A 13,090-nucleotide genomic window follows, 5' to 3' on the forward strand; every position below is an offset into this window, starting at 1 on the left:
GCAGGATTTTTCTGAAGAAAAGGGTGTGAGATGTCCCTTTGGTCACATAGATCCCACTGGCCTCAACTGGTGTGGGTGTTATATGGATATGAGGGCTTTTCTCCCAGGTGATAATCCCAAGTTCTGGCAGTGAGATGCAAACCAGGCCCTGTTGGGGCTGAAAACCCAATTAATTAGTGCCGAGCGTGTCTTCATGCCCTCACTCCACCAGGAGCTACATTTGAGCTCACCTGGCAAAGCCTGGTCTGTAGCCACCCCAAAAACCTCTCACCTAGCACAAAGAACAGGGAAAAGGAGTCAAGGAAGACAAAGTGCTGCGTTTGATGGGCTGCAAAGCCTGTGCTGCAGAGAGGCATGAAAATAGTGATGGAGCATCTCTGGACCATGCCTGATGCCCTCTGAATGGAAGGGGAGTGCGGTTATCTGTGGTGTCTGTGTTCACACTGCCTGGTTTTCCAGGACTTTTGTCCTAATTATGTGTGAATCTTAGAGGAAAAATACATACTGTACATGCAGCTGGATTTCCCCCTGCTGTTAGCTTCCCTGGTCGAGTGCAGCAGCTTTATTAATTTTTCCACATCTCAGCTGGGTAAAGTGTCAGAATTTTCTGAATTCTTGTGGGAGTTGGAGCTTTTTACCCAGCAGTGGAGGAGGAGTTTCTTACTCAGGGTCCTGGGGGTCCCCTTAGTGAGGCAGGGGTTCATCTCTCCCTTAGCCTGGGGAGGCACAGGAGAGCTGGAGAAGACACTTCACCCTCTGTGAGGGTGAGTTTGGTGTATGTGTTCCCTCTTTCCAGTGGAATTGTCTTTAAAGGGCCATTTTCTGGTTGGGGAGTGCCTTCACTGAGAGCTGCAGACAGCAGCTCATGTTAGGAAAAGCAGTGGTAACAGTCCCGCCAATTGATTTAATTTGATTTGGTATTATTAAACCAAATTAAAATCAAGGCTAGGAAGCATATGGCTAATTGATCACCGAGGATGGGATTGAATTCTTGGAAAAAGCCCAAGAAAAGCTAAGTGGGACTTTTTGGGTGGCATCTGACCTTTTCTGCTGCCTCTCTACCGTTATAACCCTCCCAAAATGCTGAAACACAGCCTGAGCTGCTCCTCTTTGTGGGCAGGCAGGTTGGTGCATGCCTCTTGCAATGGTGTTTTTTGGGTTGGTTTAGTTTTTTAATTTATTTTTGTGAGTGCCAGGGTGACCACTGCAGCTTCTGTTTCATTTCTTGGGCTGCTCTGATCAGATGGACACAAAAATCCCAGCATTGTCCCCTTTGCCCTCGGTCATCCCCGGAGTCGGCGGCGCGCTGCATCCCGCCTTTGGGAGAAAGTCTGGGCTGCTTTATTCCTTGAGCCAGATATAATTAGTCACGAGCTGTAGAGCAGCTCAAACCCAAGTGGGCTGTGGCTTGGGACCAGGCTCTTTCAGGTTTTAATCCAGCCTTGCAGCACAGCTTTCCTCCGGCCGCCTGACTCAGCAAGTCCCGGCTTTGGCCCTAAACCCATAAAGCGGCTTTGGGGTGCCTGGCCCCGAGTGAAACGCCCCGTGGATGGGCTGGGAGGGGGTGGTGGTGTCCCAGAAGAGCTCCTCCTGGGGCAGGGGCTGCTTCTGCTCCTTCTCTTATTGTATAATGAAGGGCAATGTTTCAGAGCTGGGAATGAGGAGAATTTCTTCATGGAAGGGGTTGTGAGGTCTGGGCACAGGTTTGTGTTCCCCATCCCTGGAGGGACTGAAAAGATGTATAAATGTGGCACTTGGGGATGTGGTTTAGTGGTGGCCTTGGCAGTGCTGGTCAATGGTTGGGCTCAATGATCTTGGAGAGCTTTTCCAACCTAAGGAATTCATGATTCTGTGCCCTGCCCCATCATCATGGCCTCACTCAGCCATCACTGAGCCTGACTGGTGGTTTAACTCCCTGGCTTGTTCCCTGCCTCATCACCACCACCCTGCCTGGTGCCCTGGTAAAACCTGGCTGTGTTCTTCATCTCCTTGGCTGAGGATGGGGGCACAATCCCTGGCTGCCCTGGTTTGACCTGGATGTCTCCTGTGGGAAGAACCTGAGATACATGTGTCAGGAAGGACTTGGATTCTTCAGGAAGGAGGTGAAACAAAACCTGCCAAAACCCCACTTTGCAGTGGAGTTAAGCAGTTAATGAAACCCAAGTAGAGCAGGAAATTTGGTGGAATCCAACAGATTGGCCAGTGCCTGATGAATCCAATGGGATGTGAACACAAAGAGGATCCAAAGAGCAAGGTGGGTTTGGAAGAGCCCCAGCCTCTGTCCAAAACACATCTCTGTATATATTTTATTTTATTTTATTTTATTTTATTTTATTTTATTTTATTTTATTTTATTTTATTAGGACCGTTCCAACACCCCAGCACCCTTATGAGGACTCACTCCAGTATGTCCACGCTGCTGGAGGCTTTGCTCCAGGAACAGATCCAAATGTTCTGCTGGTGCTTTCCAGGCAGCCCTTCAGCAGCAGGGGAAGGGACACGCGCGTGCGCCACAAAGGGAGCTGGGAAAAATGCCGAGCTGGGGGGGCTGCCCTGGGAGAGAAGCCAAATCCTGGTGATCCTTTTCCTTGCCCGAGGTCTGAGCTGGCTGGCGCTGCGGGGTGTGAGCACTCAGGCTGATGTAAGGGGGATTTGATGGGAGCTTGGTGTTAATTAGGAGCAGGTCGGTAGCCAGGACAACATTTCCAGCGATGTTTGCCCTGTCATTCATCTTCCCTGTGTTTGGGAGGTGGAGTTGTAATGCTTTCCAGCTTCTGCTCCAACGGGATTCCCCTCTGTTAATTCTCAAGTACTTTGTGGGGCAGAGAGAATGGTTTCTCTTTCCTTCTTCTTGTTGCAGCTCGTTGTGTCAGTGAAATAGCAGATATCCTAAAGGGATATGTGGGAATGGAATGGGGAGGGTTCAGGGAGGCTCAGGAGTGTCTTGGGAGCCCCTTCAGCCTTGTATCCCTGAGTTCAGGGTCCAGCACAACTCCTAGATGAGACAGAACTGACTTTTGTAGCCATATAAAGACACAAATTGAATTGCAGCCAGGTTAGGTTTTTTTTTTTGTTGCTTGCGTTTTCCTTACTTTTTTTTTTCCCCATCTACATGAGAAATTAAGGGTTGTCATAGATGAACATGGTATTAGAACCATCCTGATGTCATGGAGTAGGATCAAAACAAGATTATTTGGGATGCCTTTCCCATTTGTGTGTGCTCTACATTAATCTTTAACAAGCATAGTGAGTATGTTTGTCCCCCTACAGTTACATAAAACCACACCATTTCCCCCCTCTTTTCCTTGTTTCTTTGTGGAGTCCAGGCTGGCCTGATTCGGACAGATAGCAATGAGTTTTTCATCGAGCCCCTGGAGAGGGGCCAGCAGGACATGGAGGAGCACGGCAGGGCCCACGTGGTCTATCGGCGCTCAGCCATCCGGCAGGACGGCGCCGAGCCACCCCACGACCTCCACCCCGAAGGTAGGGGCTGCTGGAATCCAGTCTATCCCAGAAACTGGTAATCAGTATTTCACCTGGGGAGAGGACTTCTCCTTCTATGAGCCCTTGTATATCTCACCTTGTGGCTTCAGGCTCAGTTTAACTGCTAAAGTCAAGAAGAAGGAAAGGGAATGCTGGGCTGGAGGTGCTGCAGCCTAGCTTTGATCACCTGTGTTGTGAGATTGTTGAGGTACTGGAGGTTGTTGTCCAGAGAAGCTATGGCTGCCCCTGGATCCCTGGAAGTGTCCAAGGCCAGGTTGGATGGGGCTTGGAGCAGCCTGGGACAGTGGAAGTTGTCCCTGCCCATAACAAGAGGTGTAACTGGGTGAACTCTAAGGTCCCTTCCAACCCAAACCATTCTGTGATAATTCTACAAAATGTGGCCTCAATTTGACTTTTTCACAGATCATAGAATCATTTAGGATGGAAAAAACATTTAAGGTTCTCAAGTCCAATCATTAACATATCTTTTGGTGCTGGTCTTCACAATTCAGAGCCATTCAGAGCTCACCTGCCACTGGGCGAGCTGGACCAGCAACCAGCCGGACCTCAGTATCCCATTAGATTTAAATCTCATATCTGCTTTCCCTACTGAATTCCTACTTCTGTGGAGCCTCACCATGGTGTCAGGCCACCTCAAGGGCTCTTTCTTTTCCTGCCCAGGGCCCGGGGTGCAGGTGGGTGAGCTGCCCAATTCCCTGGAGCTGCTGGCGGAGCGGCTGGGGGACACGGAGCGCAAGCGGCGCCACGCCAGGAAGGACGACTACAACATCGAGGTGCTGCTGGCCGTGGATGACTCCGTGGTGCGCTTCCATGGCAAGGAGCATGTCCAGAACTACGTCCTCACCCTCATGAACATAGTAAGGCTCGGCTCTGGGGGATGTGGATCCCCACCCTGCCCTGGGTTTTAGTGCTCTTCTGGTGCTGCAGATCTGTTATCCTGGGAAGAGAAATGGGTTTGGGAGGGGGAGCAGTGCTGCAGGAAGGGCTGTGCCTTCACCGCCGGCTCTGGTGTTTAACAGCTGTGGGAATTGGAGGGATGGAAAGCAGAGCCCTTTGATGGCCATCTCCATCACCTTCCTCTTGCCAATGGCAGGGTTTGGCGTGTCAGTGCTGTCACTGTCTGTCACCTGAGTCCAAAAGTTTATCCTGGCTGAGAACATTTCCTCCTTGTCACTGAAGTCTCAGGAAACGCTAGAAAAGAGAATGGTCATGGCTTACTTAGTTAGAAATGACCAATCTGTAATTTGTTTTGCAGTGATGATGTTAATGATTTATTCTGAATACTGTTTGTTGGTAGAGGAAATATTTTTATAGGTTTTCAGGAGCTTTTTGGAAACATGCACCTGGATAACCATTCAGGATATGTTTGAAAAGGAGTTCAGAGCAGCTTTACAGGTCCTGCACCCTTCCTCACTCTGAGGCACGGGGTAGACTGTGGTGGTTCCTTACACATCTTTTCATTCCTTTCTAAGATAAAAACATCCATATTCCCTGAGTCGTGAGAGATGTGGAAGGATCAATATTTATTCATCCAGTCGTCTTGTGGGAGGTTTGCTCCTCCAGAACCTGAATGACTGCAAATAAGATCTATGCTCAAGGACCTCTTCCTCTCTCCCAGTTTTGTTTTGTTTTCCATGCTTTATTATCACCTCTATCTATTTAATTTTCTTTAAGTGTTCCTTGACATAGTGGTGGGAAATGTTCAAAAGACTCAACCAGCTCTGGAATGGCCAAGTTATAAAGATGCTCTTGGGTGCTTGGTTGTTGCTTTGGACATTATTTCTGCCACATGGCCAGCAACGAAGGGGGAATTATCAACACAGGTGGGGGGAGGATTTGTGTGATTAAAGGGTGATGAGGTGAAGGATGAGTGAAGTGGCTGGTCCTGAATAGGGAAAGTGTTGAAGAAGCAAACACCTTCATCACAATGTTTTATTCTCTGGCATGTTATCGCAATGCCTGTTGCCCGATGTTCTCAGCATCACTAAAATTCACTTTCCGAACATTAAATTAAAGGGAAGCCACCGTGTTCCCTGCTCTGCCCTCCGGCTCTTCCCACGTTTCGGGGGTCGGAGATGATGTCATTTTTCCTTTCAGATCCCGGGGGGAAGGGGGCTTGGGATGGCCAGTTTGAGCCCCAGGGATTGTCAGCTCTAATCAAAAGGTCGGTTTTCAGGCACATTTCATGGTTCCTATCCCGCGGGCAGGACTTTTCAGGGAGTGAATGCACGGGATGCTGCGCTGGGAGAAGGGAGGACCCGCTGCCTATTCAATTAAAGGCGGCGCTGGAGACTTTAATGAGGGGGGGAAAACCTCAGGATAATACAGGCAACAAATACTTCTCCCCAGCTATTATTTCCTTCTATATATTCTCTCCCTCCACCCCCTTCCCCTTCTTTCTTTCTGGTTTTTAGTGCGTTCTCTTTCCAGCTTTGCCGTGACCTCCGTCCGCCTCCTCTTCCCTTGGCACCGCCTCGTTTCCTTACCGGCTCAGATTGCCTTAAAACACCCGATTCAGCAGAAAAAAGAGAGTCCTGCTTTCTGGCCTGGGTGGCAGAGGGAGGGAGAGAGAGGAGGAGCCTGCTGGGACCACACAGCTGAACATTAATCCTATTAGTTGGAGGCAAAGGGAAGAAGGATGAGAGGCTTGGCCAGCCCTCTAACGAGGAAAGGACTTAACGAGCTGGCCTGGAGTATGTCAGGGAGCCAACTGGGAAAGTTTTCCTGTCTAGGAGCTCTCCTATCAAGATATATCCCAAGGAACGGGGGCAATGGGTTTGGGAGTAATGATAAACTCTCCTGGCTTTCCCTGAGGTCTCCACTGAGTGCTGAAGGAGCAGTGGGACGTGGATCCCTTCCCAGCGCTGCTGTAGGTAGGGTCCTGGGGCTCTTCCCAAGACACAAAACCCTTTATTAGGAACTCTGTGTCGGCTGAAGCTTGGTGATAAATGATTTGTCACAGAGGAGGTTTTTTATGAAAAGAAACAAACCCCACAGCCCTTATTTCATTGCCAGAGATGTGGATGCTTTTCAGTGAAGGGCACTGTGTCCATCCTGGGAGGCTGACATGAGGATGACTGCTCCTTTTGTGCACCTAAGAGCTTCCCTGCAGGCAGGCTGCCTTCCCTGCTAGCTCCCAGCCTGCATTCCCAGCCTGCCCTTCCCTTCTTGGCTCAGATGCTGCCCAGGAATTTGGGGTCAGGTTGGAGTGAGTGGGAAAGGCACAGCTCCCCCTCTGCCATCAGTAGCTGAGCTTTATCTCTGCTCTGAGCTGAGCTTTGCTCTGTCCACCTAACCAAAACTGGTCTGTTGGGCTCTTGGGATGAATGTTGGGTGATGTGGTGCCTCTGGAAAGCCATTCCCCTCTCTTGCTTGCTGCCTGTGGCAGGGGTTGTGATGCTACAGAAGAAAAATTGGGATCCCCCAGATGTGGTGGCTGCTGAGATCAAGGGCTGGGAACCAGAAGGGGATGCAGCACCTTGAAAAAGAGGAGGAGAGGAAATACTCAGTGCTCAGCTCTGCTTCCCAGTCTCTTGCCTTCAGGGAGTTGGGCTTCTTGGTTTTCTCCACCAGACTTCCCACTGCTCATCCCTGATCCTTTCGGGTCTGGGGTGGCTGTACTTGGAGGGGAGAAGCCAAACTGTGGCTGTGTTAAACCTGGCCCTGGCCTCAAGTGGGCTCCTGGGCTTTTGTCTGAAATTGCCCATGATTTGGTTAAGGATGCAAAGGTTTTTGGTGTTTTCCCATTGTTTCGGGTTACTAGGGAAACCCCATGAGTCAGAGCCCTCTCCAGGCTGGGACTTGCCTGGTTTCAGATGAAATTATTGTTCTCAAGGGCAGAGCAACAAAGAGTGCTACTGAGACCCCACAGAAGAGGAGGTTTGGGAACAAAAATTAAACCTTCAGCTTTAATTTTAACCTGTGAATGTTGTTTTCCTTAGGTGAGGGGTTTATGAGCCACTTCCTTGGTAACTGATAATAACAAAAATACCTCTGATGTCTCTCATGTGTCCATGCACTTTTCCCTACCCTCTGTATAGGCTTACATGTTTGTTGCTATTTTTCTGGGACAACTTTCCTTGTTCTGTAGGGAGCTCTGATCAAATCTAGTCTTGCCCTGCAGAACAATTCTCCCCTTCCTCTCTTCTTCCCCACAGATAATGTGGGTCAGCCCTCACAGAGGTGACATTATGCATTATACAAGCCCAAAAATGTGGTAAGGGAGACTTTCCCCTCCCTTCCTAACCCCCCAGCCCCAGCAAAGAGGCTCAGGGTGAATCCACCAGCGTAAAAACCGAGCAAGGGAATAAAAGAAAGGAGTTTAAAGATGACTTGGCTGTTCCGAGTAAGCGATCCCGGCGTTTTGAAATGTCAGCTATTCTGCTGCTTTGGCAAATTCTTCTCATGTCTCTCCCTTTGTTTTCCTTCCCTGAAGAACAGCGAGGTCTAGACCTCGTTGCCAGTGCGGTTTTGCTGTCGGGATCTCGTGTCTGGGGCTGCCGGCTCGGGGCTGGCCGGGCTTTGCAGGGATTTGGGGAGGCAGCCTGCCCTGCTCTCAGGGAGGAATGTTCCTGTCACTGGAAAGCAGTGCCACTGCCTCCTTGGTGTTGCAGGGCTTGGGGCCAGTCCTATGGGGTGGTTGTTCCTGCTGGTTTGCCCTTAACTCACAGCGAGCCTTAAGGGCTGGGCTCTTTATAGGTGGGAAAATTCCATTTTAAATGAAAGAGGAGAGCATTTATTGCCAGGTGATGGTGTGAAACAGGCTGAGCTTTGATGAGAGGGATAAGAAGATCTTTATCCCATAGCTTCAGGGATGTGGGTTATAAAAATTGATATTTTTTTACTGGAGCCCTTTGCTGAACAGCTGTTTTTGGGGGAAGGGGTTTCTCTGAAGACACTGGCATCTGCAGGGGGCAGGGGGAGCTGTGCCAAGCCTGCACAGGCGAATTCCCATTTCTCTCCAGGTGAATTCCCATTTCCAAGGTGATGCTCAACCCCTCCAGATCCATCCCCACTTCTTCCACAAGCCCTGCAGCACTTGGGGGAATCTGGCCCTGCTGATGTTCCCCCCCACCCCAAAATTTGGGGCCTGCAGGGTTGCAGCCCTGGCAGCAGCCAGCACCAAGCCCTTTTGGTATGATTCTTTCCCCCCCCTCAATCAATTATTTATATCTGGCTGTGAAGGGAGGTCTGTAGCCTTGGGCAGTGTGGTTCCACATCTGCTTTCTGAATTAACCCTAAAGGTCACTGCTGAACTGGTATCTGTTAGCAGATCCCTGCCTAAACCCTGAACTAAACAGGGGCTGGGCTTTAGGTTAACTCTTCATGTCAGAGGCTGAAATGGAGCACCAGGGAAGGCTGAAATGGAGTACCATACTGAGGGAGCACCAGGCCCCTGTGAGCTGGAGCAGAGTGGGATTTAGCCCTGCTTTATAGGGAAGATTTATGGAATTAAACCCCATCTTGGAATAATACAGCAGGATCTACTGAGCATCCTGCCAAAATATCCTGTGCAGCTGGGAAGGGAGAGGTCTGTGCTGCTCCACGTGGTGCTCCCTGCCACAGCAAGGTGAGGTTGTGGTTGGTAGAGGGGTCCCTAAGGCAGGAATGTGGCTCATCCTGATAGATTGAGGGGTCCTCAGGAGCAGGCAGCAAGCAGCAGAGCGCTGGTGGACAACCATAGAATCCTTAAATCATGGAGAGGTTTGGAAGGGAGATGAAAGTTCATTCTATTCCTACCCCCTGCCATGGGCAGGGACACCTTCCACCATCCCAGGCTGGTCCAAGGCAAATCAAACCTGACCTTGGACACTTCCAAGGATGTGGCAGCCACAGCTTCTCTGGGCAGCCTCTGCCAGGACCTCACCTCCCTCAGTTCCTTCCCAATATCCCATCTAACCCATCCCTCTGTTCCTTCCCAATATCCCATCTAACCTTCCCCTCAGTTTGGAGCTCCAACTCCTGGCAGCTGCTGGGGCTGAAGGAAAAGGTGTGAAGGTTTGGGAAAATGAAGGAAATGGTTGTGTTTCCTGTCCTGTTCCCCACACCACCCCCCAGCCCTGCATCTCTTCAAGCATGGCTTTTATTTCTCCCTCTCTTCCTGCTTTCCCACTCTGCCACATTATCAATATTTTTGATCAAACTTAGGATGTGGGATTTTTCTGAGATGCCAAAGCCTCCTACATGCTAAAACCCAGCCTGACATCCCTGGGGATCTGCATCTCCTTGCTGGGCTGGATCCTTCACACCTCAGTGGGTCTGGAGCCTGAGTAATGTTTGCAGCTGCAACACTGCGTGACCTTCCACCCTTCCGTGCACATCCCCAAAAAAATAGGGTTGGCATCAGAAAAAATCCATCATATCCTTATTATTCTTACAAAAGGGGGAAGGGTGAAGGGGCATTCCACCCACAGAAAGCAGGGATGAGCTGAGGGTGGGTTGACTAGCATCATCTTTCCACACTGATGGATAAAATACCCGGCGGCTCTTGCAGCTTCTGCATCCAAAGGGAAGCATTAATGGGGATGGGCTGGCAGTTCATTGATTAATTTTAATTTTTTATAATCGATTTTGCTGCATTCAAGGCTCAGGATCTGCATTACTTCTCTGCATGGCTCGGAGGCACCCCATGGGAGTATTGGTTGTCATGGGGAAAAGGTTAGCTCTGGGTTTTTGGGTTTAAAAATGGCCTGAGTGGGTATTTCAAATGGAATCCCAGACTGGAGAATGGGGGGCTTGTAAAACACTGGCTGACATGGACTTGGGCAGCAGTAAAAGGGTAGTTGTCACCCAACCCTTGATGCAAAATTGCAAAACCCCAAAGGAATGGAGGAAAAAATAGAAAAGATCCATAAATCTGACTTTATAACCTTCATCTAGTCTGGAAGGCTATGATAGAGCTGAGGCAAATTAGTCCACCCTTGGGCAAAGCCGAAAAATATTTTAATTCAAACATGAATTCTAGTCAGTATTAAAAATTGTCTTAATTCAGTTTCTTTGACTTCTGCAGTGGATCCTCGTTTGTGGAACTGTTCATTTGAGAGGCCTTTTGGGAAAAAGAAAGCTCCATTCTCAAAAATCAGGGTGTTCCTCTTCCCTGGGCTGTGTTTTCCCAGATGCTTTGCAGGAGGTGCAGGGTCTCACATGGGTCTGTGGCTGCCCACTCCGTGCCTCTCTCCATGTCACTGGGCTCAGCTCTCAAGGATATTTCCCATCTGGGTGTCCTACTCTCTTGGTAGCATTTGGGAGTAGAATTTGTTTATTCATCCTGGAAACGCAGAAGGAAGAGGTTGTAGCTGGTTATTTCCTTTGTAAGGTCATTTTTAATAGCTGAGGATGGTACAAATCCCATTGAGTCATGAGCCCTCCCTGTTCTCTCCATTGTGTTGCCTTCTCCTGGGATTTCTGGAGCCATAGGTCAGGCTTGACTCAACTGAGGAAAGCTCTGGCTTTGGGGAGAGGTAAAGGATTGTATCAAAAAGCCATTTTTCCTTTGGGTGCTGGAGTCTGGAACATTTCCATCCCTCTAAAGGATTCATATTCCAACGGCTCATTGAGAAATGTGGTGGAGGAAACCTAGCCCTTGATGGGAATGGGTGATGTCATTGACCGTCTGAGCCATTCCTGGGGAAACTTTGGCATATTCCAGCTTGGTTTTTTGGCTTTGTGCTTGTTACACGTGGGAAAATGAGTAAAAAAACCCTCCCCACAGTGGGAGGAGGGGGATGACATCTTTGCACCTGGCCTTGGAAAGCCTGGGAGGGTGTGGAATGTGGGAGCATGGAGGAGGGGCTTGAGAGCTGGGATGGCCTTAACTCCTTCCCTGTTGGATTTCCCTCCTGTGAGAGATGAGCAATGCCACGATTGATTCTCACAATTAATGGACAAATATCATGTATATAGGTTAAGAAATGTTTATAGGTTTATAGTTACGTTGTACCCCCTCACATGGTTATCAAGGGACAACTGGAGTTGGGACATCACTATGGAACACAGACCTCCAATCAGGATTTGAGGAAGAGATCTCTACTGGACAGTAAAGATGGACAAACCTTTGAGAGGGGTTAAAGGGTTAAAAAGGGTAAAACCTCGATTGTGAGGGGGCTGAGCACATGGTGGGGAAAATATTTTTCTCCCAGCGCCGTAACCTTTTTTCTTTATTCAGTCTTCTGTTGTATTTTTGACAAGGTTTCATAAACCTTCCTGAACTGTGAAAAGTGAGCAGCTGTTTCTAACGCTTCCTCCCTCAGGTGGATGAGATTTACCACGACGAGTCGCTGGGCGTGCACATCAACATCGTGCTGGTCAGGATGATCATGGTGGGATACCGCCAGGTAAATCCGGCGCTCGGGTTAGAGCAGGACGTGCTCTAATGTTTATTTAGCACTTAGGTAAGCCCAGCCTTGGGAAAACGTGGCAGTTGTCAGAGCCCAGGTGACAACTGTGCTGGGCAGGGGTGAATTTGAACCTTCTTTAGCCCGGATTTTGGGGGCTGAGGGCCCGGACAGCCCCTGAGGGAGGTGGTGGGTGGGTGGGTGTGATCTGCTGGTACCTGCTTGCTCTGGGATGTGGGGAAAACCACAGAGGCTTCCTCAGAGCTCTGAGGTGATGGGGTAGAGGTGGCCTCCCACACTGAGAGGAGAAGCTGAGGTTGGGATCTCCTTGACTCATCTCCCTGGCTGTCGTGTAGCTCTCGTGTGGCCTGGGCATGGCCAGGAAAAGCGTGGGAAGGTTTCCTGAGAAGTTTTCCTGTGGTTTCTCAGGCTGCACTTACTTTTTAATGCTTGTTCGAGCACAGCAGCCAGATTTTTCTTTAAAACAATGTGATTTTCTGTACTTTTTTGGGGCAAGCCCCTGTCCCACAGCAAGTGTTCTAGCAAGGGTGTTAATGACTCAACACAGTGATGTCTCTGTGTGTGATCTGCAAATAAGACCAGTTAGGTATTGGAAAAAAACTTCCTTATTATAGAAATATGCTTGGCTGGCAGAAACCCAAATACATCCTGGACATCCAGGGATGGTTCTGACGAGCAGGGATAAGGATGGAGGCTGGCCCATTTTTGGAGGCTTCCATGGAACCAGGGACATAATGTCTAGCTGAGAAAACCAACAATCCATTTGGCTTCATCCCAGTGACGTTTGTGCTCTGGGCTGGAGGTTGATCTGAGGAGGGGAAGGGATTTGAAGCTGTGGTGATACAGTGGGGTGGGAACTGCCAGGCTCTGTTAGGGATGATTTTTCCTCCCCAAAGCCAGCTCTGGAGACAGCTGCTTTGTCCAGCTACGTCACTTCTCAGGTTCAGGGTATGATGTAGAAAAGAAGGAATGGATGAATCTTTTTTGAATCCAGGAGAGATCTCAGCTCCCTGTTTGGATCTGATGCTTCCTGAGCGAGTCCTCCTGCAGCTTTGTCTTGGTTTGAAAGCCAGGAGTCTGCTAAGGAAGGCAGGAGCCTCCCCTGAATTGGAAAATGTAACCCCCCCCCCCAACTCTGAATTGCTATAAATTTTAAATTAAGGGGCTCTCAGGCAAAGATATGGGAGCAGGAATAACTGTTCTTTACTAGGGAAGAAAATAAAAGGATAAAA

General features: G+C 49.4%; 1 protein-coding gene across 1 annotated transcript in view; it reads left to right on the forward strand.

Moving 5' to 3' along the window:
- The window catches only part of ADAMTS14 (ADAM metallopeptidase with thrombospondin type 1 motif 14), a 40,332-nt gene that overhangs the window by 10,494 nt on the left and 16,748 nt on the right, over positions 1–13,090 (forward strand). Inside the window, exons 4-6 of the mRNA XM_064717534.1 lie at positions 3,327–3,483; positions 4,165–4,361; positions 11,754–11,837. Of these exons, the coding sequence (XP_064573604.1) occupies positions 3,327–3,483; positions 4,165–4,361; positions 11,754–11,837 (438 nt within the window). The remainder of the gene's footprint in view (positions 1–3,326; positions 3,484–4,164; positions 4,362–11,753; positions 11,838–13,090) is intronic.

The sequence above is a fragment of the Zonotrichia leucophrys genome, chromosome 6 (assembly GCF_028769735.1).
Source record: "Zonotrichia leucophrys gambelii isolate GWCS_2022_RI chromosome 6, RI_Zleu_2.0, whole genome shotgun sequence".
NCBI lineage: Eukaryota > Metazoa > Chordata > Aves > Passeriformes > Passerellidae > Zonotrichia > Zonotrichia leucophrys.